General features: G+C 36.1%; 1 protein-coding gene across 1 annotated transcript; it reads left to right on the top strand.

Annotated features, from left to right (window-relative positions):
• The first annotated feature begins 10024 nt into the window (after nucleotides 1-10024).
• Nucleotides 10025-15475, top strand: LOC148601152 (uncharacterized). Its single transcript, XM_088556022.1, has 5 exons — nucleotides 10025-10175; nucleotides 11197-11505; nucleotides 12341-12426; nucleotides 14436-14520; nucleotides 15217-15475. Exons 1-5 carry the CDS (start codon nucleotides 10118-10120, stop codon nucleotides 15405-15407), a joined length of 729 nt encoding a protein of 242 aa, XP_088412148.1. The 5' UTR covers nucleotides 10025-10117; the 3' UTR covers nucleotides 15408-15475.
• Nucleotides 15476-24472: the final 8997 nt, after the last annotated feature.

The raw sequence follows: 24472 nt of genomic DNA on the forward strand, positions 1-24472 counted from the left end.
AGGATACTACAGACACTGTGAAGTCAGCCTCATATCTTGACCTACACTTAGAATTCGATGGTAAAGGAAAACTATTGACCAAACTTTACGACAAACGTGATGACTTTTCATTCAAAATTGTCAACTATCCTTTTATCTGTGGCGACTCGTGCAGGTTCGGGTGTTAAAAGAATAGGCCTGCAGCAGCGCTAAGCTTGTCGTAAAAGGCGACTAAATAGTGCTCAGAAACCTAGCCGCTCGAGCAACTGGGATGTGTGCCCCAGGTGGTGGAATGGGGTACCCCTGGCGTGTTACATGCTGGGGTTGTCAGGCTATAATACGGAAAACCTGACCGCAAACCATAGTGTTGCACCGTGTTGGGAAAGATGCCACGTTCCTCGCACGTTAAAAAACCCTGCTGTGGTATTCGATAGGAGTGGGAACCTTTGCGCTCCGCCACAGGAGGCTAAATTGCCCGACCTTACCCATCCCCCTTTTTCCTGTGGCAATCAAAATTTGTCGACCCTATTATCCTTGTGACCCATCCCTTTTTTTCATTTCATGTTCATTTTATCATCCATTTCATGTTCATTGTCTGAATATAGCTGAAATATTGCTGCTCGGACGTTAAACCCCAACAAACAGAACAAACAAACAAACAATTTTATCTGTGGCAACATCCCTTCAGCACCTGCGTATGGAGTGTTCACATCACTCATACGTTATGCCAAAGCTTGCCGAAACTACGCAGACTTTTTGTATCGCGCTAGAACTCTAACAAATAGGCTTCTGGAACAGGGTTAATTTGCTACAAGATTGAAGTCATCATTACAAAAGTTTTATGGTCGTCATCATGAACTCGTGGATCGTTATGGTGTATCCATCTGCACCATGAAAACTGATTTACCCAACGGGTCATAGTTTTCCTTTCCTCGTTTGTCTACCCCGGACTTGACTTTTTATGAGCAACTCTGCGAGTGTTTGTAGAAAAACAGTGGACGCTTACCCTACCGGTGCACCTGGTCCATGCTTCCAGTTTTTAGTGGAGTCCGAGTTGCTCATTTGCTTTTGTTGCTTTGTGTGTACTTTTGGTTGCTTTATGTTCTTTGTTGTGTAGGTCTGTTTGCCATGTCTGGTCTTTGTTCCTGGATTGCATTCTTTTGATTACCGCTATAACTTTGGTTCCCTTGATTACTCTTTTAAAGAGTGTATTTTTCAAAGTTTATTTTTTATTTATTCTTTTTTGTTTTTTTGTAAATTTCATAGTTAAAAGTGGAAAGGCATTCGAACTCAAGTTTTGTTAACAAAATACAAACTGATGTCTTTACATTTTACGTTTTTTAATTCATTTAATGTGGAAACTAAAAACATGTCAGAAAGAATTTTTGCATTCAGCATGTGCAACACCATACAATTTATTAGCAGATTTAGATTTTAAAGGTATTTTGTTCGAACGAATACAAATTAAAATTTATGATAAGGTATAGTTTGGGAGCATATACACAATATAATTTTAAAATGGTACTGTGTAACAATCTATTTGTTACTATTCATTCACTTAATGCCATACAAATGAGAGTAATTATTGATAATGCGCAACAAAAATAACTTAATTAGTCGTAAAGTGGTAATGGAATCTAAATTCATTGATTTAAATGCTACGAAAAAGAATATATTAGTTTTATCCTTATTTCTTCACGTAAGCCAATATGATGCGCTACGGCAGCATTTACCTTGAGAAAAAAGTGAAGTTTGTTTGTTGGGGTTTAACGTCCGAGCAGCAATATTTCAGCTATATTCAGACAATGAACATGAAATGAAAACAGAAAGGATGGGTCACAAGGATAATAGGGTCGACAAATTTTGATTGCCACTGGAAAAAGGGGGGGGGATGGGTAAGGTCGGGCAATTTAGCCTCCTGTGGCGGAGCGCAAAGGTTCCTACTCCTATCGAATACCACAGCAGGGTTCTTTAACGTGCGAGGAACATGGCATCTTTCCCAACACGGTGCACCACTATGGTTTGCGGTCAGGTTTTCCGTATTGTGGCCTGACAACCCCAGCATATAACACGCCAGGGGTACCCCATTCCACCACCTGGGGCACACATAGTGAAAAAAATTTCTCATCACTAGTGACGTTTTTGTTCTCAGAGTTCGATTGGCTTAGAAATCGATTGTCTTGGACTCCATCTTGAATCGCCTCGATTGCCATTGTAGTTATATTTCAGTTAAATGAGATAATTTTGGTGTTTTCTTAGCCTAAAAAGGAATTATTAAGGGAGTCTGGAAGATTTGAAGTGAAAAAAAAAAACCTTTGAAATCGTGTGGTTACTTTTGTTTGGAATGTTTGCATCTGTGTGACGTCAACATGTTTCCTAGAAATCGAAATCATAACGTTTCGCGCGTTTTTTCATTTTTGGGTATTTTTGACGTTTTTAAGGCATCAGAGAAACAGAATCTACACTCGGAGCTTGTTGATTATGAAGTTCTCACATCTCGTGAAATTAATTTTATAGTTTGAATAGCTCGACCAGCCTCGCGATCAAAACTATAAAATTTATTTCACTCGATGTGAGAAATTCCATTATCAACTAATAATCGTTGTAGATTCTATATTTCTCAAAAACCACTCCACATTTTTGTGATTTTTCAAATATCGGAATTATCAAAGAATATATTTTAACTGTCGAAAGATATTACGTTTACTTTCGATTTTATTTTAACTTTCGATATTACTACATTCTGAAAATAAAGTAAAAGAATAATCTCTTGTTACAATAAGGAAATAAGTGTATCACTTAAACAATGTCGAAAAAAGTTTGTTTGTTTGTTTGTTGGGGTTTAACGTCCGAGCAGCAATATTTCAGCTATATTCAGACAATGAACATGAAATGGATGATAAAATGAACATGAAATGAAAAAAAGGATGGGTCACAAAGATAATAGGGTCGACAAATTTTGATTGCCACTGGAAAAAGGGGGGGATGGGTAAGGTCGGGCAATTTAGCCTCCTGTGGCGAAGCGCAAAGGTTCCTACTCCTATCGAATACCACAGCAGGGTTCTTTAACGTGCGAGGAACGTGGCATCTTTCCCAACACGGTGCACCACTATGGTTTGCGGTCAGGTTTTCCGTATTATAGCCTGACAACCCCAGCATGTAACACGCCAGGGGTACCCCATTCCACCACTTGGGGCACACATCCCAGTTGCTCTGTGGGCAGAGCGCCTAGCCCCCGGCTAGGATTCTGAGCACTATTTAGTCGCCTTATACGACAAGCTTAGCGCTGCTGCAGGCCTATTCTTTTATCACCCGGACCTGCACGGGGCCGCATTTTACGACAAGCTTAGCGCGCATTTTACGACAAGCTTAGCGCTGCTGCAGGCCTATTCTTTTAACACCCGGACCTGCACGGGGCTGTCGAAAAAAGATTATCATATGTAAGTAAGTATGCTGAGCGTTTTGGCTACATCGTGAGGCGTGGGTCAATTCAAAGCCCAAAACGTTTTAGAATGGCCATAACTTCCCACATGAAGAATCTTTTTTACTGTCCATTCCCTTTATGACTTCAGGAATAGATTCAAATTGTAAAGTTAGTCATATAAAAAAAAAACAATTAAACTATCCTTTATCAGTCACATAGGCTATACATTAATATACCAATAATCATTTCTGCATTTAGATCTACACCTTTTTTTTAAAAAAAAAATCATACATTTATCTTCATATAAATTCAACCAAATTCTTGCAAAGTGATAACTTTGTGTACAATCTATATAGTTTTTTATCACAAAAGAGGAACAACCAAATGAAAAACGCCCCGTACTAGTCCGGGTGTCAAAAGAATAGGCCCACACTAGCGCTAAGCTTGTAAAAGGCGACTAAATAGTACTCAGAACCCTAGCCCGGGGCTAGGGCGCTCTGCCATCGGGTGTCCTTATTACATGTATTAAAGTGGAAAATTGTTTTTGTGCTTTTTTTTTCTGGCATGCAATTATTAAGTAGAAGTCTTTACAAAATCAAACAGGATTTTAGTGGGAGGTTTAATTGTGATTTTCTTATAAATGTAAAGATCTAAATACAGAAAGGATTATTGCCGCATAAAATATAGCATATGTAGACCAAAAAAGCATCGATGATCATTTGTTCCGTGGTTTATTTCCAATTCATGAATTACCTTACCATAGGTAGTGTCTGAATTTTATAAGGACTGGTACTCAGTGTGGTAAATTGTTTTGGGCTTTACGGTATATTCACGAACAGATTACACTTTGGTGTGCTCGGTATTGTCTTGTTAAAGATTTTCTCACATTCGCACTTGTGGTATATCTATATCTACATTAAACTTTATTAAATAAGGATTTTTTTTCAATGGCTTTGTCTGCAAAAATGAACTGATGTAGACAGTAAAATAAAAATTTCTCCGTAATAAGAGATCATAATTTAAAAAAAAATAACTGTTGAAGTGAAGAACTGTAAAATTTTATAAGCTTTGAGTTTACAACACATGGTTTCCTTCTTCCTGCTCAATACAAAAATACCCATCATTTGAATATGTTAGAAAACTTTGTATTTTAAAACAGAGCTGCTCGAAATAAATAATCAATCAACTGTCAATTACATTACCTTTGCTTACGAAGTATATAGCTACATTACAAAAATACTGAGAGGATTTTTTTTATGATTGATGGATTGTTGGGATTTAACGTCCGAGCAGCAATATTTCAGCTTTATTCAGACGATGAACATGGAATGAATGATAATGAATGATAAAATGATGATAAAATGAAAAAAATGGGATGGGACACAAGGATAAAAAGGTCGACAAATTTTGATTGCCACTAGAAAAAGGGGAGGGATGGGCAAGGTCGGTCAATTTAGCCTCCTGTGGCGGAGCGCAAAGTTTCTTACTCCTATTGAATATCACAGCAGGGTTCTTTAACTTGCGTGGAACGTGGCATCTTTCCCAACACGGTGCACCACTATGGTTTGCGGTCAGGTTTTCCGTATTATAGCCTGATAACCCCAGAATGTAACACGCAAGGGGTCCCCCATTCCACCACTTGGTGCACACATCCCAGTTGCTCTGTGGGGACAGCGCCTAGCCCCCGGCTAGGTTTCTGAGCACTATTTAGACACCTTTTACGAGAAGCTTAGCGCTGCTGCAGGCCTATTTTTTAAACACATTACCAGAAATAAATACAAAGCGAATTCTGGTGAACATGGTCCGAGTAGTAGCCCAAAATATACACTAAATGTGTATTGTTAAAATTAATCGAAAAAGCTCAAACATTTCTTGTATATTTCATAAAATTATTAATGAGATTAAGTTCCTAAAGCACGAAATTACCCGAAGAAGGTTTGGTATTTTTACCGATATAAACATTGCATAACTAATTGACAGTTTGCTTGTAATTTAGAATAACGTCCTAAAATATAGGCTGGACTGTAGAGATGAATAAAGGAATAAAACCTAGATGCGTTTTAGGATAAAAATGTTCAACATGGCGAAATATGTCCTTTACTTTAGAGTATATTAACATGTATTACAATTTCTCCAAGGTTGTTACACAATTGACAAATTCATCACTTTTTGAGCAAGCATAAATAGATCATAAGGAAGGAGAAATCGTGGAGAAAAAGAACCACGATTCTAGCAGAAATCAAAGTAATCAAGGGACAAAGACCAGACATGGAAAACAAACAAACACAACAAAGAACATAAAATAATCAAAATAATACATACAAAGTAACAACGGTAATTGAGCAAGTTGGGCTGAACTAAAACCTCGGAGCATGGACCAGGTGCACCGGAAGGGTAAGCGTCCTCTGCTTTTCTAGAAACAATCGCGGAGTTGCTCACAGAAAGTCAAGGAAAGAATAAAACTTTGACGCATTGAACAAATCAGTTTTCATCGTGCAGATGGATACACCGTAACGATCCACGAGTTCATAATAACGACCATGAAATTTCTGTAGTGATGAATCCAATCTTGCATTAACATAACCCTGTTACAGAAACTAATTGTAAGAAGTCTAGCGTGATACTAAAATACTTCGTAGTTACGACAAGCTCTGGCATAACTCCATACGCAGGTGCTGAAGGTATGTTGACAATACGGAATGAAACATAATCACGTTTGTCGAATAGTTTGGTCAATAGTTTTCCTTTACTTTTGATCTCTAAGTGTGGGTCAAGGTATGAAGCCGACTCCACGGTGTTTGTAGCAACGTTTTGGGTTAATGTGATGTTTCAAATCCCCGAAACTAGGATTGTTTAACAAAAATGCGTCAAATATATAGATTTAAATATTTACCTAAACGATGTCCCTTCGTTTAAATCAGATAAGCTGTAAAGTCAGCCTCATAAGAGTGAAGGAATAGGTCAGCAAGTAGAGGAGCACAATTCGTTCCCTTTGAAATGCCGACCGTTTGTTGAAAGAACGGGTCCATCACACTAGACAAATATGTTGTCGATAACAAATTCAAAGATTTTGAAAACATCTTCGGTAAATTTGGAAGATGATTTGGAATTATTTTTTTAAAGTATGAGGAATCTACCAAGAACTACATATTTGTATCTAGGTTTACCATATTGCGATATATAACTACGATATATGATGCTTGTAAATCATAGGTTTTAATGCTATTATATTCTGATACTAATCTTGAATGAGGGTTTCCAGAAGATCTTTGGTATTTTCCAGGATCCACATTGCATTAACCTCACTACGATAGTAACAAATGTCGAGGTAGGACTGTTGGGCAGCTGTGAATATAGAAGTTAAAAGTTTTGAAAGAGGTCTGGTTGTACATTTTCCAGCTATGTAGCGTAGTTTGTATCGATTCTTGTTCTTGTGCATAAACGGTAGATCACAAGCGGTAGAGACCAAAGAAGGATAGCGCAGATTTATTGTTTCCCACTATCTATTCTTTGGTTAGTGCGGTGCCAGTATAGGTGTTATGACTGATATTATATTCTACGCGTACCTCTGATAATAAAGATTAAAAACGAAATTATCAATGTCGTGGTTCATATCAATAATATAAATATACCCCAGAAATTCAGCTTGAACACTTAATTTCGTTTCAATAAAAAGATTAATTTTCCCTCCCCAGTTCCGCTGATCAAGAAGAAAATGCGTCAGTCAGTCATCACTATTCAAATTTTGTTAAAGTAGTCTGCTTGAATGACTATGTACCAGAAACTAGTTAAAGAGCAATCAAGGGAACCAAGGCTACAGCGGCAACCAAAAGAATGCAATCCAGGGACAAAGACCAGACACGGAAAACAGACACCCACAACAAAGAACACAAAGCAACCAAAACCATACATACAAAGTAACAAAAGTAAATGAGCAACTGGGACTCCACTAAAAACTGGGAGCATGGACCAGGTGCACCGGTAGGGTAAGCGTCTTCTGCTTTTCTAGAAACACCCGCCGAGTCGCTCATAAAAAGTCAAGTCCGGGGTAGAAAAACGAGGAAAGGAAAACTATGACCCGTTGAATACATCAGTTATCATGGTGCTGATAACACACAGGAGCCGAAGGGATGTTGCCACAGATTAAAGGAAAGTTAACAATTCTGAATGAAAAGTCATCACGTTTGTCGTAAAGTTTGGTCAATAACTTTCCTTTACCATCGATTTCCAAGTGTAAGTCAAGATATGAGGCCGACTTCAAAGTGTCTGTAGTATCCTTTATCTCAAGTTCTCTTGGGTAGATGCGATGTATCAAATCCCCGAATTTAGGATTGTTTAAAGATAATACGTCATCTATATAGCGGAAACTGAGATTGAAGGATCTAGCCAAACGATATTCTTTATTTCTGATCAGATCAGCTATAACGTCAGCCTCATAAGAGTGAAGGAATAGGTCAGCAAGTAAAGGAGCACAATTTGTTCCCATTGGAATGCCGACCGTTTGTTGAAACACACGTCCACCACACTGGACAAATATGTTGTCGATTAAAAATTCCAGCATTTTGTAAACATCTTCCTCTGCATATTTGGAAGATGTTTTGGAATTATTTCTTACAAAGTATGTGGGATCTCTACCAAGAACTATATATTTGTATCTAGGTGTACCGTTTTGTTTGGAAAAACAACGATGTATACTGTTTTTAAGTCGGGATTTTAACTGAGTATGGGGAATAGAAGTATACAGTGTTGAAAAATCATAGGTTTTAATAGGTTTTATATTCAGACAATAGTCTTGAACTGATTTTCTCCAAAAGATCTTTCGAGTTTTTCAGGATCCACATTGAATTAATACCACTACGGGAGTAACAAGTGTTTTGGTAGGACTGTAGACCCTCTTTGACAGTTGTGAGTATAGAAGTTAAAAGTTTTGAAAGAGGTTTGGTGGTACATTTTGCAGATCCAGCTATGAAACGTTGTTTGTATGGATTCTTGTGAAGTTTAGGAATCCAGTACATAGACGGTAAATCACAATCATCGTCCTTGGTAGAGAGACCAAAAGACGATAGCACAGATTTATGGTTTTCCACAATCTCTTCTTTGGAGAGAGTGGTAGCAATGTAGGTCCTATCACTGCTATTATTTTCTACGTCTACCTCTGATGATAAACATTGGATATAAAACGTTTTGCAGACAAAAACAATGTTGTTTTGGGTTTTGTCTGCTGGTACGACAACATACTTGTCATGTATAGTAGACAATGTTTTTGCTACATCGGGATCTTTAAAAACTGATGCAGCCTTGGCACTCATTGACCTACTTAAAACCATTCGTTTCAAAATTAAAGACCTCACGGCCTTTAACCACTGTGACAGAGAATCAATGTCTTCTTGTTCTCGTAAATCTCTCTTTATTATTTTCCTCGTTGTGTCAATGTATATCTCCCTTTTATCTGCTTGAATCAAATCTGTCTTCCTGTGATTGTAATTGAAAGGTATTTTGTATAATGTAGACAAAAGACACGTATACTGCATTTTTATTTGATTGATTGATTGTTGGGTTTAACGCCCGAGCAGCAATATTTCAGCTATATTCAGGCGCTGAACATGAAAGGGGTGATAAAATGAATATGAAACGATGAATGAAAAATGGGATGGGACACAAGGATAATGGGGTCGACAAATTTTGATTGCCACAAGATAAAAGGGAGGATGGGTAGGGTTGGGCAATTTAGCCTCCTGTGACGGAGTGCAAAGGTTCCTACTCCTATCGAATACCACAGCAGGGTTCTTTAACGTGCGAGGAACGTGGCATCTTACCCAACACGGTGCACCAATATGGTTTGCGGTCAGGCTTTCAGTATTATAGCCCGACAACCCCAGCATGTAACAGACCAGGGGTACCCCATTCCCACCACCTACGGCACACATCCCAGTTGCTCTGTGGGCAGAGCGCCTAGCCCCCGTCTAGGTTTCTGAGCACTATTTAGTCGCCTTTTACAACAAGCTTAGCGCTGCTGCAGACCTATTCTTTTGACATCCGGACCTGCACGGGGCTCCATGTTTCATATCTTTAACCTCTAACCAGGAGATATTTTACTGCTTTTCAAACTGAAATATGTTTCGAAATGGAGGACGATTTTTAGAGAAAAAATGACTTAGAAATAAAAAGGTTTCCCAACTTAATATATATCAACGGTTATATAAGAAAAAACTTTACCACCGACTGCTTAAATTTTATTTTGTATGTGGTCTCATTATTAAGTGATTGTAAGGGTATCCTTAGATAGACTGTTAATGGGCTTCTAGTGTAGCTGATAACAGGGCAAAGTGAATAAATAGATAAATAATTTTGTAAATAGGTGTTATAGTTACAACAAGGACTACATGAACGAACTTTCATCTTCAATATTTGTTTTTTGAATAAATTATGCGTGCGTTAGTTAGGATAGGCATTCCGGTTGCATATTGCAAAGGTTTTGTTATTCTGTCCTTCATCGTTTTTTTTTTTTTTTTTTTTGTTTTTTTTTGGGGAGGGGTTTGCATCGTATGCAAAAGTTGTATTAAAAAATAGATTGGTGATATCTATGCATTTATGCAAATAATAAAAAAAAAGTAATATAACATTTGCATACAGATGTGACGGGCTTTCCTAAACAATATTATATATAAATGTGGTTTTCTCGACTCATACCGTCACTGATCCAAGGCTCAGAAGATGTGGAAACAACTAATTTTAGTTCTGTTCAGCGCTGTGCTTATTCGTGATGCTGCAGGTAAGGGTTGGTTGTATTATTGTTTACACAAGAACTTAAAATAGTAGTCTTTAGAGTATACTAATTGAAATCAAAATAAAAAAAAATCAGTTATCTTAACCATTGTAAACTAGACTTTAACCAGCGTTATTAAATTTTAAACGCACCATTTATTATTATTATTATTCATTTTCTGAATAAAACATTTATTACAAAGTAATGCAGTTATGCAACTATAAATTTTGTGTCGTCCTTTGTCAAATTTCCTTTTTCGTAAATGCAAATGTGTTGAATATGTGTTTTTGAATAAGGAAAACAACTGTTTTCGTCATTATTGTTCTCTTAGTGTCGTAAAAGACAAACAATCTGAATTTCCTATATATTTTATCTCAACTTAATCTTTACACAAATATATAAATGCACTTTTGTTTTGGAAAATGTGTTTTTAGTGTGTACAATTTTTTGATGCATAAACCCCTGTCTGTTTAATGAATACAATTCATTAATTGTTAATTTAACTAACCTTCCCTTTGCATTTACTTAATTTTTATTATATTTAGTTCCTTAACTTTTCTTCATTGTTTATATTTTCTGTTCACCTTTGACTGCTGATTTTACCTATTTTGAATAATCGTATAATGCTAATCATTTGTGTTGAAATATACCGTAAATAATAAACCGTAATGGAAGCGGGAGGCTTAGCGCGCTGTAAAACCTTGTTAACCCACAATTCATATCGGGAATGCCGGTACAATGGAAAGACCATTGCGGTGGATTCCAACTTTCTGGTTATTATCCTGGTATTGCCATTTGTAATACAGACGTTCCTTTTGACTATTGCCTAGATCTATCAGTTTGGTAATTTGTTAATAACCATTTCATTTACTTCTAAATAATTAAGAAACATACATTGTTTCATTTTGATTTAATCATGACATAATGTAATCCTGATGTGTTGATTTTATATAAAAGCTTACTTGTCTCAAATCTAGTCGGTAAAGAAACTTAAAGATTTTCACAACATTAACTTTTGTTGTTTAAGGACACTGGGGACGTTGGGGATCAAGATGGCGAAGATGGGGTGGAAATTATGGTTACCGACGTTGGTCTTGGGGGAATTGGGGTCACCATAATCATCACTACTACCGTACAACAACAACAACTACTACAACAACAACAACTACTACCCCAACTCCAATCACAACAACTACTTCTCCAACGTCAACAACCACTACAAAAATAACAACCACTACTCCAACCACAACAACTACTGGTCCAACGACAACAACCACTACTACTCCAATAACAACAACAACTACTCCAACGACAACAACCACAACACCAGGTCCATGTAAGTAATGATTTAATATTTCGTAATGGCGGCGTTGTAAGGTTTATCTAAGTATACGTAGCAGTCCGCCTAAAACAATGTAATATTTAACAAAATGTAATTAATTAGTAAAACACCAAAATTAAAAGTAAATGTATAGATTTTTAAAGTCCTTGATGTCCTAGGTTTTATTATGTACATGCCCACTTAGTTTTTTTTTACATCAAATGTTCCAACATTCAAATTGAAAAAAAATTAATTAACATAATCAAACTTGCAGTTAATTCGAATTTCGGAGGTCGATAGACATAACATTCTGAAAATATTACTCAGAGTTCATTAAAATGGAATTATTTCTACGAATGATTTTATCTAAACCTTTGTTGGAAGGTTCATAACACTAAAACGGACAACATCATATCTTAAGAACGTCCTCTTTTCAATATTATATCTAGAAATCGAAACACCAAAATTTGTAATATAATAAGCTTAAAATTATCATTCAGTCAGAGGATTTTTTTCCGATCGATTCCTTGTTCGTTGATCAGGTAGCTAAATATTGATTTTTTTTAATAACAATGATCCCCTTCTTCAGCGCACCTCATGTATCTCAAGGCTTGTTTCTCATACACACTAATTCTTAATATTTTGATACAGCTTATTAAGCGCATAGAAATGCATGTTTCCCAGATTTACTCATATACGCTTCTTTTTATTTTCAATTAACTTAAGGATACATATATGTTGTGTGCAAAGATTTATGCCTCTATTTTTATACTTTCGAAAACGTTCATTTATCACACATTTTGTCATAGACTGTGTTTAAAATGTATGTAACATTTGTTCTTGTTTGTAGGTCATGATCCAGGAAGGTTGGCTCTAAATGTAACTGGAAGGATGTATTCATTCAGCTCAATTCAACTTGGATTCCATGCAGCACAGGTATGATCTTTTAAGTTTGATAAAATATACTTACAATTTTATATAGTAATCATTCTTAAATCAACAATTTAGATAGTACAGTAAAATGATGTGTTTCGTTAATCAAATCTAATTAAGGCTATTCAAAACCTTTCCTCAAACCACCTATGACTGCTTTCAAAGCCAGACAGTTTGCTAAATATGTTATTATGGACAGAAATGTCTAAGCCGAGCTTGACTCCAGGCGAGAGTTGCCCCTGTTTAGTGAGAGTCAAAAAGTCAAATGTTGCAAACTGATGCACCAGTTTTCAATATTCACAAGTACGGTGCAAATGTGATATGTTTGCCTCGATGTCCCATCTGTGACCTCCAATATTTTGGCGAATCCGAACAACCTTTTCGCATACGTTTGAACGGACACAGTGCCGACCTTAAAAAATTTTACTCCTTTAGGTTCCGAACCAATGTCTCGAGAATTTTTACCTTATACAAATCCTAATCGTGGAAGAGAACAAGATCCAAATAGAGTGAAGCGGAGGGCTTTGGATAATGGAATACCGTGGTGTACATCCACACTGAATTCATTGAAAAATCATTCAATTCTTCCATGCTTTGTGATTTCTTTTCCTTACAGTGATTTTTACGTGTTAATTTATATGTTTACATAGTCCAAGATAATCTCAAGAAATGTGTTTCAATGGTTCACTAAAATTGATTGTGTAGTGAGTTTTTCATTCCATTTACTATCGTGCACACTCAATATTTTAAGGCACTGATGATTTTTTTTCATTTATATTTTCTCGGCGGGTGTACCTACCGGTACACCTGGTCCATGTTCCCAGTTTTAGTGGAGTCCGAGTTGCTCATTTGCTTTTGTTACTTTGTATGTATGATTTTAGTTACTTTATGTTCATTGTTGTGTATTTCTGTTCTCCATGTCCTGGTCTTTGTCCCTTGATTACATTCTTTTGATTACCGCTATAACCTTAGTTACCTTGATTATTCTTTCTTATAGCGAAACATCTTTATGACGGTTTGTTTCATGGCATATTATAGGAATGTAGATGTATGATTTATACTAATTGATAGTCGGTATAGTTTTGTTTTTTACATAAAGCGCTCTTTTATGGTAACGGAAGTCGCCTAATCGTAATTTTTTTCTTTCACTGGCCAAATATTGATAACATAATGGCATTTCAAAAACTGTATCGAAATTGCAATAGCGTTTCATTTGTAATTTGCATTATGAAAAAGGACATTAAAGAGATAGTTCTTGTTTTTAATTGCCTCATGATTTAACAATTTTCTCGAACTAAAGGCTAACTGATGGACATTTTATGACACGTCTTTTAAGATTTGTTTTTTTGATAACCTAAATGTCTTGAAAGTTGTTTTCGAAGGGGAACCAAGATTTCTATCACTGTTTAGGAGTCGACAAGTGACCCGACTGAAATTTAACCAGTATGAGAAATCATATTAAATAAACGGAACTCACTCTTGCACCTGGTCGCGTATTATAAATTATATCAATCATCAAATTTAGTTAATGTGAATAGTTAATATTCCAGGGCTGATTTTTTTCTTGAAGCCCTTTTGTTTAGACACACAAATTAAGGCCCTCGATATGCTTGCATATGATTTTGTGTGTACCCATCGATGAATAAAAATACAACAAATTCGGAATTGCATCTTTAGTGCGTCTGTATACTAAACTTTTGAACGCAGCTGCGAAAAATTCAATAGTTTAATTAAATATGTACGAAAGATATGTACTTATTTATGTACTTATCATAATTTGACTTTATAGATTGAAAAGACAGAACAATCCTAACATCCCTAATTGACCATGCAAACATGAGTAAAATGGTCAGGGATGTTGTATGAAAATATATATATATATTATAATATATTTATCATATGTTTCAATAAGTTAGGTAATTTAAGCCAAGTGTTATGGTGTTGAACCTAAGGCTGAAAAATAAAAGTAAGAAACTCTCATTATATTAGTAAATAATTAATAAAATTTTTAGGATTGTTGTGAAAAGATGGGAATGATCCTTGCTTCGATTGAAACGCAACAGGAACAGTTAGAACTTGCTAACGCAATTCCAAACCGTAAGTTTATGTTTAGATATTTCTATGATTTTGGTTAAACAAATTTTCATTCCATTTCGATTCATGATCAACACGAATTCATGGTAATTATGTGATTTCATGTTTTGTAATCAATAAGTTGCATATTCATTTGACAATTTCGACAGTTTCATATTGAACTTAACGTTAGAAAACAAGTTTCGTAAAATTATAATTATTTCTTATATGACGTACATCAAATGCTTGTAGACCACAGCTGTCATAAAACAGTTGTAAATACAATGTATATGACCTACATCAAGGACATATCACGGTTTGATTTCTGAAGTCATATATAAGGTTTATCCTATATTAACGACGTCACAGTAAAACTTGCTTTACAGTGGTTGGCATTTCGTGAACCACATAAGACTAAGTCTTTTCATAAATATGAAAGCACTCCTGTTTGAATTTATACAATTTGCAAACATACCACTTTATTATTGATTTACAATGGGCAGGACAATTTGGATGATACTCACTATTTTTTCTTTGGATGAGAGAAAAAAAGGAACAGATGTATCATAAAGGTGACAAAATTTTCGTATAACATCATACTTTATGACATTGCAAGAAAAATTTTAAAATATTTATGGATAGTTGTAACTTTTGCTTTCAATGAGTATTTTAAACATTTCATTTTTCCTTTCTCGAAGTTTTATTTCATTTTACTGACAGCTACCAACTGGTGGATTGGTCTATTGTATATTGGTTATTGGCATTGGTTGTCCGGCAACACTTTCGCATATTCGAATTGGATAGCTACTCCCAGTAGTGCTGCAAATTGTGCACATTTGATTACTAATGCGGAATGGATTGGTGTGGCCAACTGCGTTACCCCGCACAGATTTATTTGCGAAAAGAACTAAACAGTCATCTAAACAGCCATACACATTCTGATGTGTAATTTTCAAATAAAAACATTTGCAAGACTTTCTTTGCTTGTTTCCTTAATGCATACATGTATAGTTAAAAAGATATCAATGCATTGCAATTAAAAAATAACTCACAATATGCAGTGAAATCTCTTGTTATATTATGAAACGTATTAATTTTTGCGGTTGCTAAATTTCCCAGGTTTCTGACAGGTGAATGTATTCGTGGATTTCAATTTTCGCGGTTTCAAAAATTGATAAACGTTACATAGTGTTAAAACTCATTTGCGCTGGTACTATTTATCGCGGTTTTCCGTCCACCACGAAAATTAATACGCTAATAGTATCTTAAATAAGACAATTCTGTATCTACCTTTCATACTCACCTAGATTGTTTTGGAAGGGTAAAAGACATACAATCTAAAGCCGCAACATCTTGAAGTAAAATATAGTACGCGTTGAAGAATTTCATTCTCATGTTCGTTTACCACACAAAAGCACATTGAATATAAAATACTAAAAAGCCTTTGAAAAAGAGTATCTTCATCTTACCTAATTCTTAATCAAAAGCTTATTTGGTAATTTCTTTTCATGTGTTGTCTTATCACAACCGAACTGATATACCATAGCTTGCCGAAAATACGCAGACTATTTGTACTCTTCTTGAATTTTTACAATAAAGCTTCTGGATAGGGTTATAGTCATCACTATAAAATTTGTATGGTCGTCATCACGAACTCAAACGTCGACTGTATGATGTATCAATCTTCACCATTACAACTGATTTATACACCGTGTCAAAATTTTCCTTTCCCCTTCCATCTACACTGGATGTGATATTTTATGTGCAATTCGATTGGTGTTTTAAGAACAGCATATGACACTTTCAACTGATGCACTTGGTTGATGGTCCCAGTTTTGCTGATTTACATTTTATATGAGTGTGTTATTTTATTCATGTTGATCGAATCATGGTTCACATAGTTTCCCCTCAACTAAACTGCTTATCATATCTGTCTGAAACAGTTTTTGCACATGATACGTTTAGTTACATTCTATAGCGGCATCACATTCTGTTGATGAATAAAATTTCATATACATTACTTTTTTATTTATATTTACCTTAAGAAAAACAGATCGAATGCATATATTAAAATTAATTTACGGTTACGATTTAAGGTTTAAAAGCACCATTCCATATAGCATTTAAAATAGGGTGGCGTATGTCAGAAATTGATCCTCTATTATTACATGTTAGATGCCACAATAATAAATGATTATATTTTTGTCATTTGTCAAATTATAACTTTAGAACAATTCAATGATTCCACATTAACATTGAAATTGTCAGTGCCTTTTGAAACCTATAAAACATGTATATGCGTAACATAAATATTTACCGTCAACTTTCGTAAGGAATGATGTATGTAAAATATTTCGCAATGTTTCACTTTGGCGATAGACATGAATGAATGAATTTATTCTCATGAACTATATACATAGTTACAAATATAATACTACATTGAACAAATACACATAATTGTAAAGCATTTGTTTTCATACAACATAAAAACAGTTGCAGTTAGTTAAGTAAATCAATAGATAGATTCTTACCAGGAGGATTGACTCTCATATGCTTTATAAATCTACATGGTAGCACTTGATGATCTGTGGTAACTATCATAAACATGATTAGATATACCCACATTACAAAATCTGCTGCTCACTTCTATACAGAACTGCGTGCCTGTAGTAAATAAATGTCTGGCGACATCATCAGAGTATCAGTACCATTTTTTTTACTTGTTTACTTATAAGTTATTTACTTGTTTTTGATAGCAGGTGACTGAACCACATTTTCCTTGCTAAACCGTTGACATACTTTATATACACTTTGTAAATAACAGGTTTTTTTTTCTTGTTTTCTATATTAATGTCATAGATCCTTTTTCGTATAATTACATTGTATTTATTAATTCATGCATAAATATCTTTGTTAAAGAGGATATAAAGAAATGAAAGAATGAATGCATACTTACAATTTATTAACTGAAAAGCTTGTAACCTTGACCCGCCCCGTGCAGGTCCGGGTGTTAAAAGAATAGGCCTGCAGCAGCGCTAAGCTTGTCGTAAAAGGCGACTAAATAGTGCTCAGAAACCTAGCCGGGGGCTAGGCGCTCTGCCCACAGAGCAACTGGGATGTGTGCTCCAGGTGGTGGAATGGGGTACCCCTGGCGTGTTACATGCTGGGGTTGTCAGGCTATAATACGGAAAACCTGACCGCTAACCATAGTGGTGCACCGTGTTGGGAAAGATGCCACGTTCCTCGCACGTTAAAGAACCCTGCTGTGGTATTCGATAGGAGTAGGAACCTTTGCGCTCCGCCACAGGAGGCTAAATTGCCCGACTTTACCCATCCCTCCTTTTTCTAGTGGCAATCAAAGTTTGTCGACCCTATTGTCCTTGTGACCCATCCTTTTTTTATCATTTCATTTTCATTTTATCATCCATTTCATGTTCATTGTCTGAATATAGCTGAAATATTGCTGCACGGACGTTAAACCCCAACAAACAAACAATGTAACCTTGACCCTTCACGACATAGGGAAATGAACATAAAGTACAACCTTAAAGTCTCATTTCTAAGCGTAGCATTGAGAAAATATCTACGGCACTATTTTCATTACTTGCCAAAATACACCTTCATAGACTATCAATAAAACAATCAGTTATGTATTAAAGTGCCGCATGTAAAAATTCACAAAGACTTTACAGGATATGTATTCCTCATTCTTCAAGACTGTGCTAATATAGCAGTAACAAATAAATAATTAAATTTCAATTTGCAATACTTTTTAGATATAAAGTAGTTGACCGTTATTTACAATACATGCATTGGCTAAATTCCCCAATTTGATTTAATTTCATATTTTACTCTTTATCTAATTCAAGTAAGAAATGAATAATCAATTAAAAATCAATTACAATGAGACTTTGATTGCGATGACTGGGTTATTGTAGGGATAAAGGTGAGTATCGACCCGAGTAGATATCACAGTGCATTAGACTATCCAAATTAACAATAGCAATGATTTTTCGAATGATCTTTGTCCTTGGATTGCGTTATGTTTAATTCCGCTAGAATATTGGTTCTCTTGATTACTCTTTCCCTGTGTAAACAAATCGATAGTTCAAACGGTGAAATAAATTCTGTAATTTTACTATCGGAATTTCTTCTGCCATAACATCACTAAACCAATATCAACCCGCCTATCACAAAATCAATGAGACATGGCGAATACACCAATGTTGTATGAGGCTATTCAACCACGAACACGCTATATGTATTATCAAATATCAAAAGACAACAAAACGACAGCCCGGACAATTGAATAATCAATTATATATTGAAATGACGCATATTAAAAAAAAAACCTGAAAACTTCTAAAAAAATTTATATCACATTTTCCTTCTTCCTTCTAGAATATGTTAATAAAATATAATCAATCACATCAATCTATTGTTCAGACGGTATATTTACCATTTCAAAGTTTTGACACCACACCTAGTACCAGCCTAATGAAAATAGGGGGAACATATGTATAGACTTCAAACTCTCTCATTTAACAGTGGTTTGTACAAAACTTCACGGTTTGAATCTGCAAACAGGTAACTTGAAAACGATAACAGTTGTAACTTTTGGGACATTTTATTTAAAAACTCGCCCCGTGCAGGTCCGGGTGTTAAAAGAATAGGCCTGCAGCAGCGCTAAGCTTGTCGTATAAGGCGACTAAATAGTGCTCAGAAACCTAGCCGGGGGCTAGGCGCTCTGCCCACAGAGCAACTGGGATGTGTGCCCCAGGTGGTGGAATGGGGTACCCCTGGTGTGTTACTTGCTGGGGTTGTCAGGCTATAATACGGAAAACCTGACCGCAAACTATAGTGGTGCACCGTGTTGAGAAAGATGCCACTTTCCTCGCACGTTAAAGAACCCTGCTGTGGTATTCGATAGGAGTAGGAACCTTTGCGCTCCGCCACAGGAGGCTAAATTGCCCGACCTTACCCACTTCCCCTTGTTCCAGTGGCAATCAAAATTTGTCGACCCTATTATCCTTGTGACCCATCCTTTTTTTTTCATTTCATTTTCATTTTATCATCCATTTCATGTTCATTGTCTGAATATAGCTAAGCTTGTAAAAGGCGACTAAATAGTACTCAGAACCCTAGCCCGGGGCTAGGGCGCTCTGCCATCGGGTGTCCTTATTACATGTATTAAAGTGGAAAATTGTTTTTGTGCTTTTTTTTTCTGGCAAGCAATTATTAAGTAGAAGTCTTTACAAAATCAAACAGGATTTTAGTGGGAGGTTTAATTGTGATTTTCTTATAAATGTAAAGATCTAAATACAGAAAGGATTATTGCCACATAAAATATAGCATATGTAGACCAAAAAAGCATCGATGATCATTTGTTCCGTGGTTTATTTCCAATTCATGAATTACCTTACCATAGGTAGTGTCTGAATTTTATAAGGACTGGTACTTAGTGTGGTAAATTGTTTTGGGCTTTACGGTATATTCACGAACAGATTACACTTTGGTGTGCTCGGTATTGTCTTGTCAAATGATTTTCTCACATTCGCACTTGTGGTATATCTATATCTACATTAAACTTTATTAAATAAGGATTTTTATTTCAATGGCTTTGTCTGCAAAAATGAACTGACGTAGACAGTAAAATAAAAATTTCTCCGTAATAAGAGATCATAATTTAAAAAAAATAACTGTTGAAGTGAAGAACTGTAAAATTTTATAAGCTTTGAGTTTACAACACATGGTTTCCTTCTTCCTGCTCAATACAAAAATACCCATCATTTGAATATGTTAGAAAACTTTGTATTTTAAAACAGAGCTGCTCGAAATAAATAATCAATCAACTGTCAATTACATTACCTTTGCTTACGAAGTATATAGCTACATTACAAAAATACTGAGAGGATTTTTTTATGATTGATGGATTGTTGGGATTTAACGTCCGAGCAGCAATATTTCAGCTTTATTCAGACGATGAACATGGAATGAATGATAATGAATGATAAAATGAAAAAATGGGATGGGACACAAGGATAAAAAGGTCGACAAATTTTGATTGCCACTAGAAAAAGGGGAGGGATGGGCAAGGTCGGTCAATTTAGCCTCCTGTGGCGGAGCGCAAAGTTTCTTACTCCTATTGAATATCACAGCAGGGTTCTGTAACTTGCGTGGAACGTGGCATCTTTCCCAACACGGTGCACCACTATGGTTTGCGGTCAGGTTTTTCGTATTATAGCCTGATAACCCCAGAATGTAACACGCCAGGGGTCCCCCATTCCACCACTTGGTGCACACATCCCAGTTGCTCTGTGGGGACAGCGCCTAGCCCCCGGCTAGGTTTCTGAGCACTATTTAGACACCTTTTACGAGAAGCTTAGCGCTGCTGCAGGCCTATTTTTTAAACACATTATCAGAAATAAATACAAACCGAATTCTGGTGAACATGGTCCGAGTAGTAGCCCAAAATATACACTAAATGTGTATTGTTAAAATTAATCGAAAAAGCTCAAACATTTCTTGTATATTTCATAAAATTATTAATGAGATTAAGTTCCTAAAGCACGAAATTACCCGAAGAAGGTTTGGTATTTTTACCGATATAAACATTGCTTAACTAATTGACAGTTTGCTTGTAATTTAGAATAACGTCCTAAAATATAGGCTGGACTGTAGAGATGAATAAAGGAATAAAACCTAGATGCGTTTTAGGATAAAAATGTTCAACATGGCGAAATATGTCCTTTACTTTAGAGTATATTAACATGTATTACAATTTCTCCAAGGTTGTTACACAATTGACAAATTCATCACTTTTTAAGCAAGCATAAATAGATCGTAAGGAAGGAGTAATAAAAAGAACCACGATTCTAGCAGAAATCAAAGTAATCAAGGGACAAAGACCAGACATGGAAAACAAACAAACACAACAAAGAACATAAAATAATCAAAATAATACATACAAAGTAACAACGGTAATTGAGCAACTTGGGCTGAACTAAAACCTCGGAGCATGGACCAGGTGCACCGGAAGGGTAAGCGTCCTCTGCTTTTTTAGAAACAATCGCCGAGTTACTCACAGAAAGTCAAGGAAAGAAAAAAACTTTGACGCATTGAACAAATCAGTTTTCATCGTGCAGATGGATACACCGTAACGATCCACGAGTTCATGATAACGACCATGAAATTTCTGTAGTGATGAATCCAATCTTGCATTAACATAACCCTGTTACAGAAACTAATTGTAAGATGTCTAGCGCCCCGTGCAGGTCCGGGTGTCAAAAGAATAGGCCTGTAGCAGAGCTACGCTTGTCGTATAAGGCGACTAAATAGTGCTCAGAAACCTAGCCGGGGGCTAGGCGCTCTGCCCACAGAGCAACTGAGATGTGTGCCCCAGGTGGTGGAATGGGGTAGCCCTGGCATGTTGCATGCTGGGGTTGTCAGGCTATAATACGGAAAACCTGACCGCAAACCATAGTGGTGTACCGTGTTGGGAAAGATGCCAAGTTCCTCGCACGTTAAAGAACCCTGCTGTGGTATTCGATAGGAGTAGGAACTTTGCGCTCCGCCACAGGAAGCTAAATTGCCCGACCTTACCCAACCCCCCTTTTTCTAGTGGCAATCAAAATTTGTCGACCCCATTGCCCTTGTGTCCCATCCCTTTTTCATTTCATCATTATTTCATGTTCATTTTATCATCAATTTCATGTTCATCGTCTGAATATAGCTGAAATATTGCTGCTCGGACGTTAAACCCCAACAAACAAACAAACAAACAAAAAGAAGTCTAGCGTGATACAAAAATACTTCGTAGTTACGACAAGCTCTGGCATAACTCCATACGCAGGTGCTGAAGGTATGTTGACAATACGGAATGAAAAATAATCACGTTTGTCGAATAGTTTGGTCAATAGTTTTCCTTTACTTTTGATCTCTAAGTGTGGGTCAAGGTATGAAGCCGACTCCACGGTGTTTGTAGCAACGTTTTGGGTTGATGTGATGTTTCAAATCCCCGAAACTAGGATTGTTTAACGAAAATGCGTCAAATATATAGATTTAAATATTTACCTAAACGATGTCCCTTCGTTTAAATCAGATAAGCTGTAAAGTCAGCCTCATAAGAGTGAAGGAATAGGTCAGCAAGTAGAGGAGCACAATTCGTTCCCTTTGAAATGCCGACCGTTTGTTGAAAGAACGGGTCCATCACACTAGACAAATATGTTGTCGATAACAAATTCAAAGATTTTGAAAACATCTTCTTCGGTAAATTTGGAAGATGATTTGGAATTATTTTTTTAAAGTATGAGGAATCTACCAAGAACTACATATTTATATCTAGGTTTACCATATTGTGATATATAACTACGATATATAATGCTTGTAAATCATAGGTTTTAATGCTATTATATTCTGATACTAATCTTGAATGAGGGTTTCCAGAAGATCTTTGGTATTTTCCAGGATCCACATTGCATTAACTCCACTACGATAGTAACAAGTGTCGAGGTAGGACTGTTGGGCAGCTGTGAGTATAGAAGTTAAAAGTTTTGAAAGAGGTCTGGTTGTACATTTTCCAGCTATGTAGCGTAGTTTGTATCGATTCTTGTTCTTGTGCATAAACGGTAGATCACAAGCGGTAGAGACCAAAGAAGGATAGCGCAGATTTATTGTTTCCCACTATCTATTCTTTGGTTAGTGCGGTGCCAGTATAGGTGTTATGACTAATATTATCTTCTACGCGTACCTCTGATAATAAAGATTAAAAACGAAATTGTCGTGGTTCATATCAATAATATAAATATACCCCTTAAATTCAGCTTGAACACTTAATTTCGTTTCAATAAAAAGATTAATTTCCTCTCCCCAGTTCCGCTGATCAAGAAGAAAATGCGTCAGTCAGTCATCACTATTCAAATTTTGTTAAAGTAGTCTGCTTGAATGACTATGTACCAGAAACTAGTTAAAGAGCAATCAAGGGAACCAAGGCTACAGCGGCAACCAAAAGAATGCAATCCAGGGACAAAGACCAGACACGGAAAACAGACACCCACAACAAAGAACACAAAGCAACTAAAACCATACATACAAAGTAACAAAAGTAAATGAGCAACTGGGACTCCACTAAAAACTGGGAGCATCGGTAGGGTAAGCGTCTTCTGCTTTTCTAGAAACACCCGCCGAGTTATCATGGTGCTGATAACACACAGGAGCCGAAGGGATGTTGCCACAGATTAAAGGAAAGTTAACAATTCTGAATGAAAAGTCATCACGTTTGTCGTAAAGTTTGGCCAATAGCTTTCCTTTACCATCGATTTCCAAGTGTAGGTCAAGATATGAGGCCGACTTCAAAGTGTCTAGTATCCTTTATCTCAAGTTCTCTTGGGTAGATGCGATGTATCAAATCCCCGAATTTAGGATTGTTTAAAGATAATACGTCATCTATATAGCGGAAACTGAGATTGAAGGATCTAGCCAAACGATATTCTTTATTTCTGATCAGATCAGCTATAACGTCAGCCTCATAAGAGTGAAGGAATAGGTCAGCAAGTAAAGGAGCACAATTTGTTCCCATTGAAATGCCGACCGTTTGTTGAAACACACGTCCACCACACTGGACAAATATGTTGTCAATTAAAAATTCCAGCATTTTGTAAACATCTTCCTCTGCATATTTGGAAGATGATTTGGAATTATTTCGTACAAAGTATGTGGGATCTCTACCAAGAACTATATATTTGTATCTAGGTGTACCGTTTTGTTGGGAAAAACAAGGATGTATACTGTTTTTAAGTCGGGATTTTAACTGAGTATGGGGAATAGAAGTATACAGTGTTGAAAAATCATAGGTTTTAATAGGTTTTATATTCAGACAATAGTCTTGAACTGATTTTCTCCAAAAGATCTTTCGAGTTTTTCAGGATCCACATTGAATTAATACCACTACGGGAGTAACAAGTGTTTTGGTAGGACT

The sequence above is a fragment of the Perna viridis genome, chromosome 12 (genome assembly GCF_037379345.1).
Source record: "Perna viridis isolate PV_CMFRI_1.1 ecotype Kerala chromosome 12, ASM3737934v1, whole genome shotgun sequence".
Taxonomy (NCBI): Eukaryota; Metazoa; Mollusca; class Bivalvia; order Mytilida; family Mytilidae; genus Perna; species Perna viridis.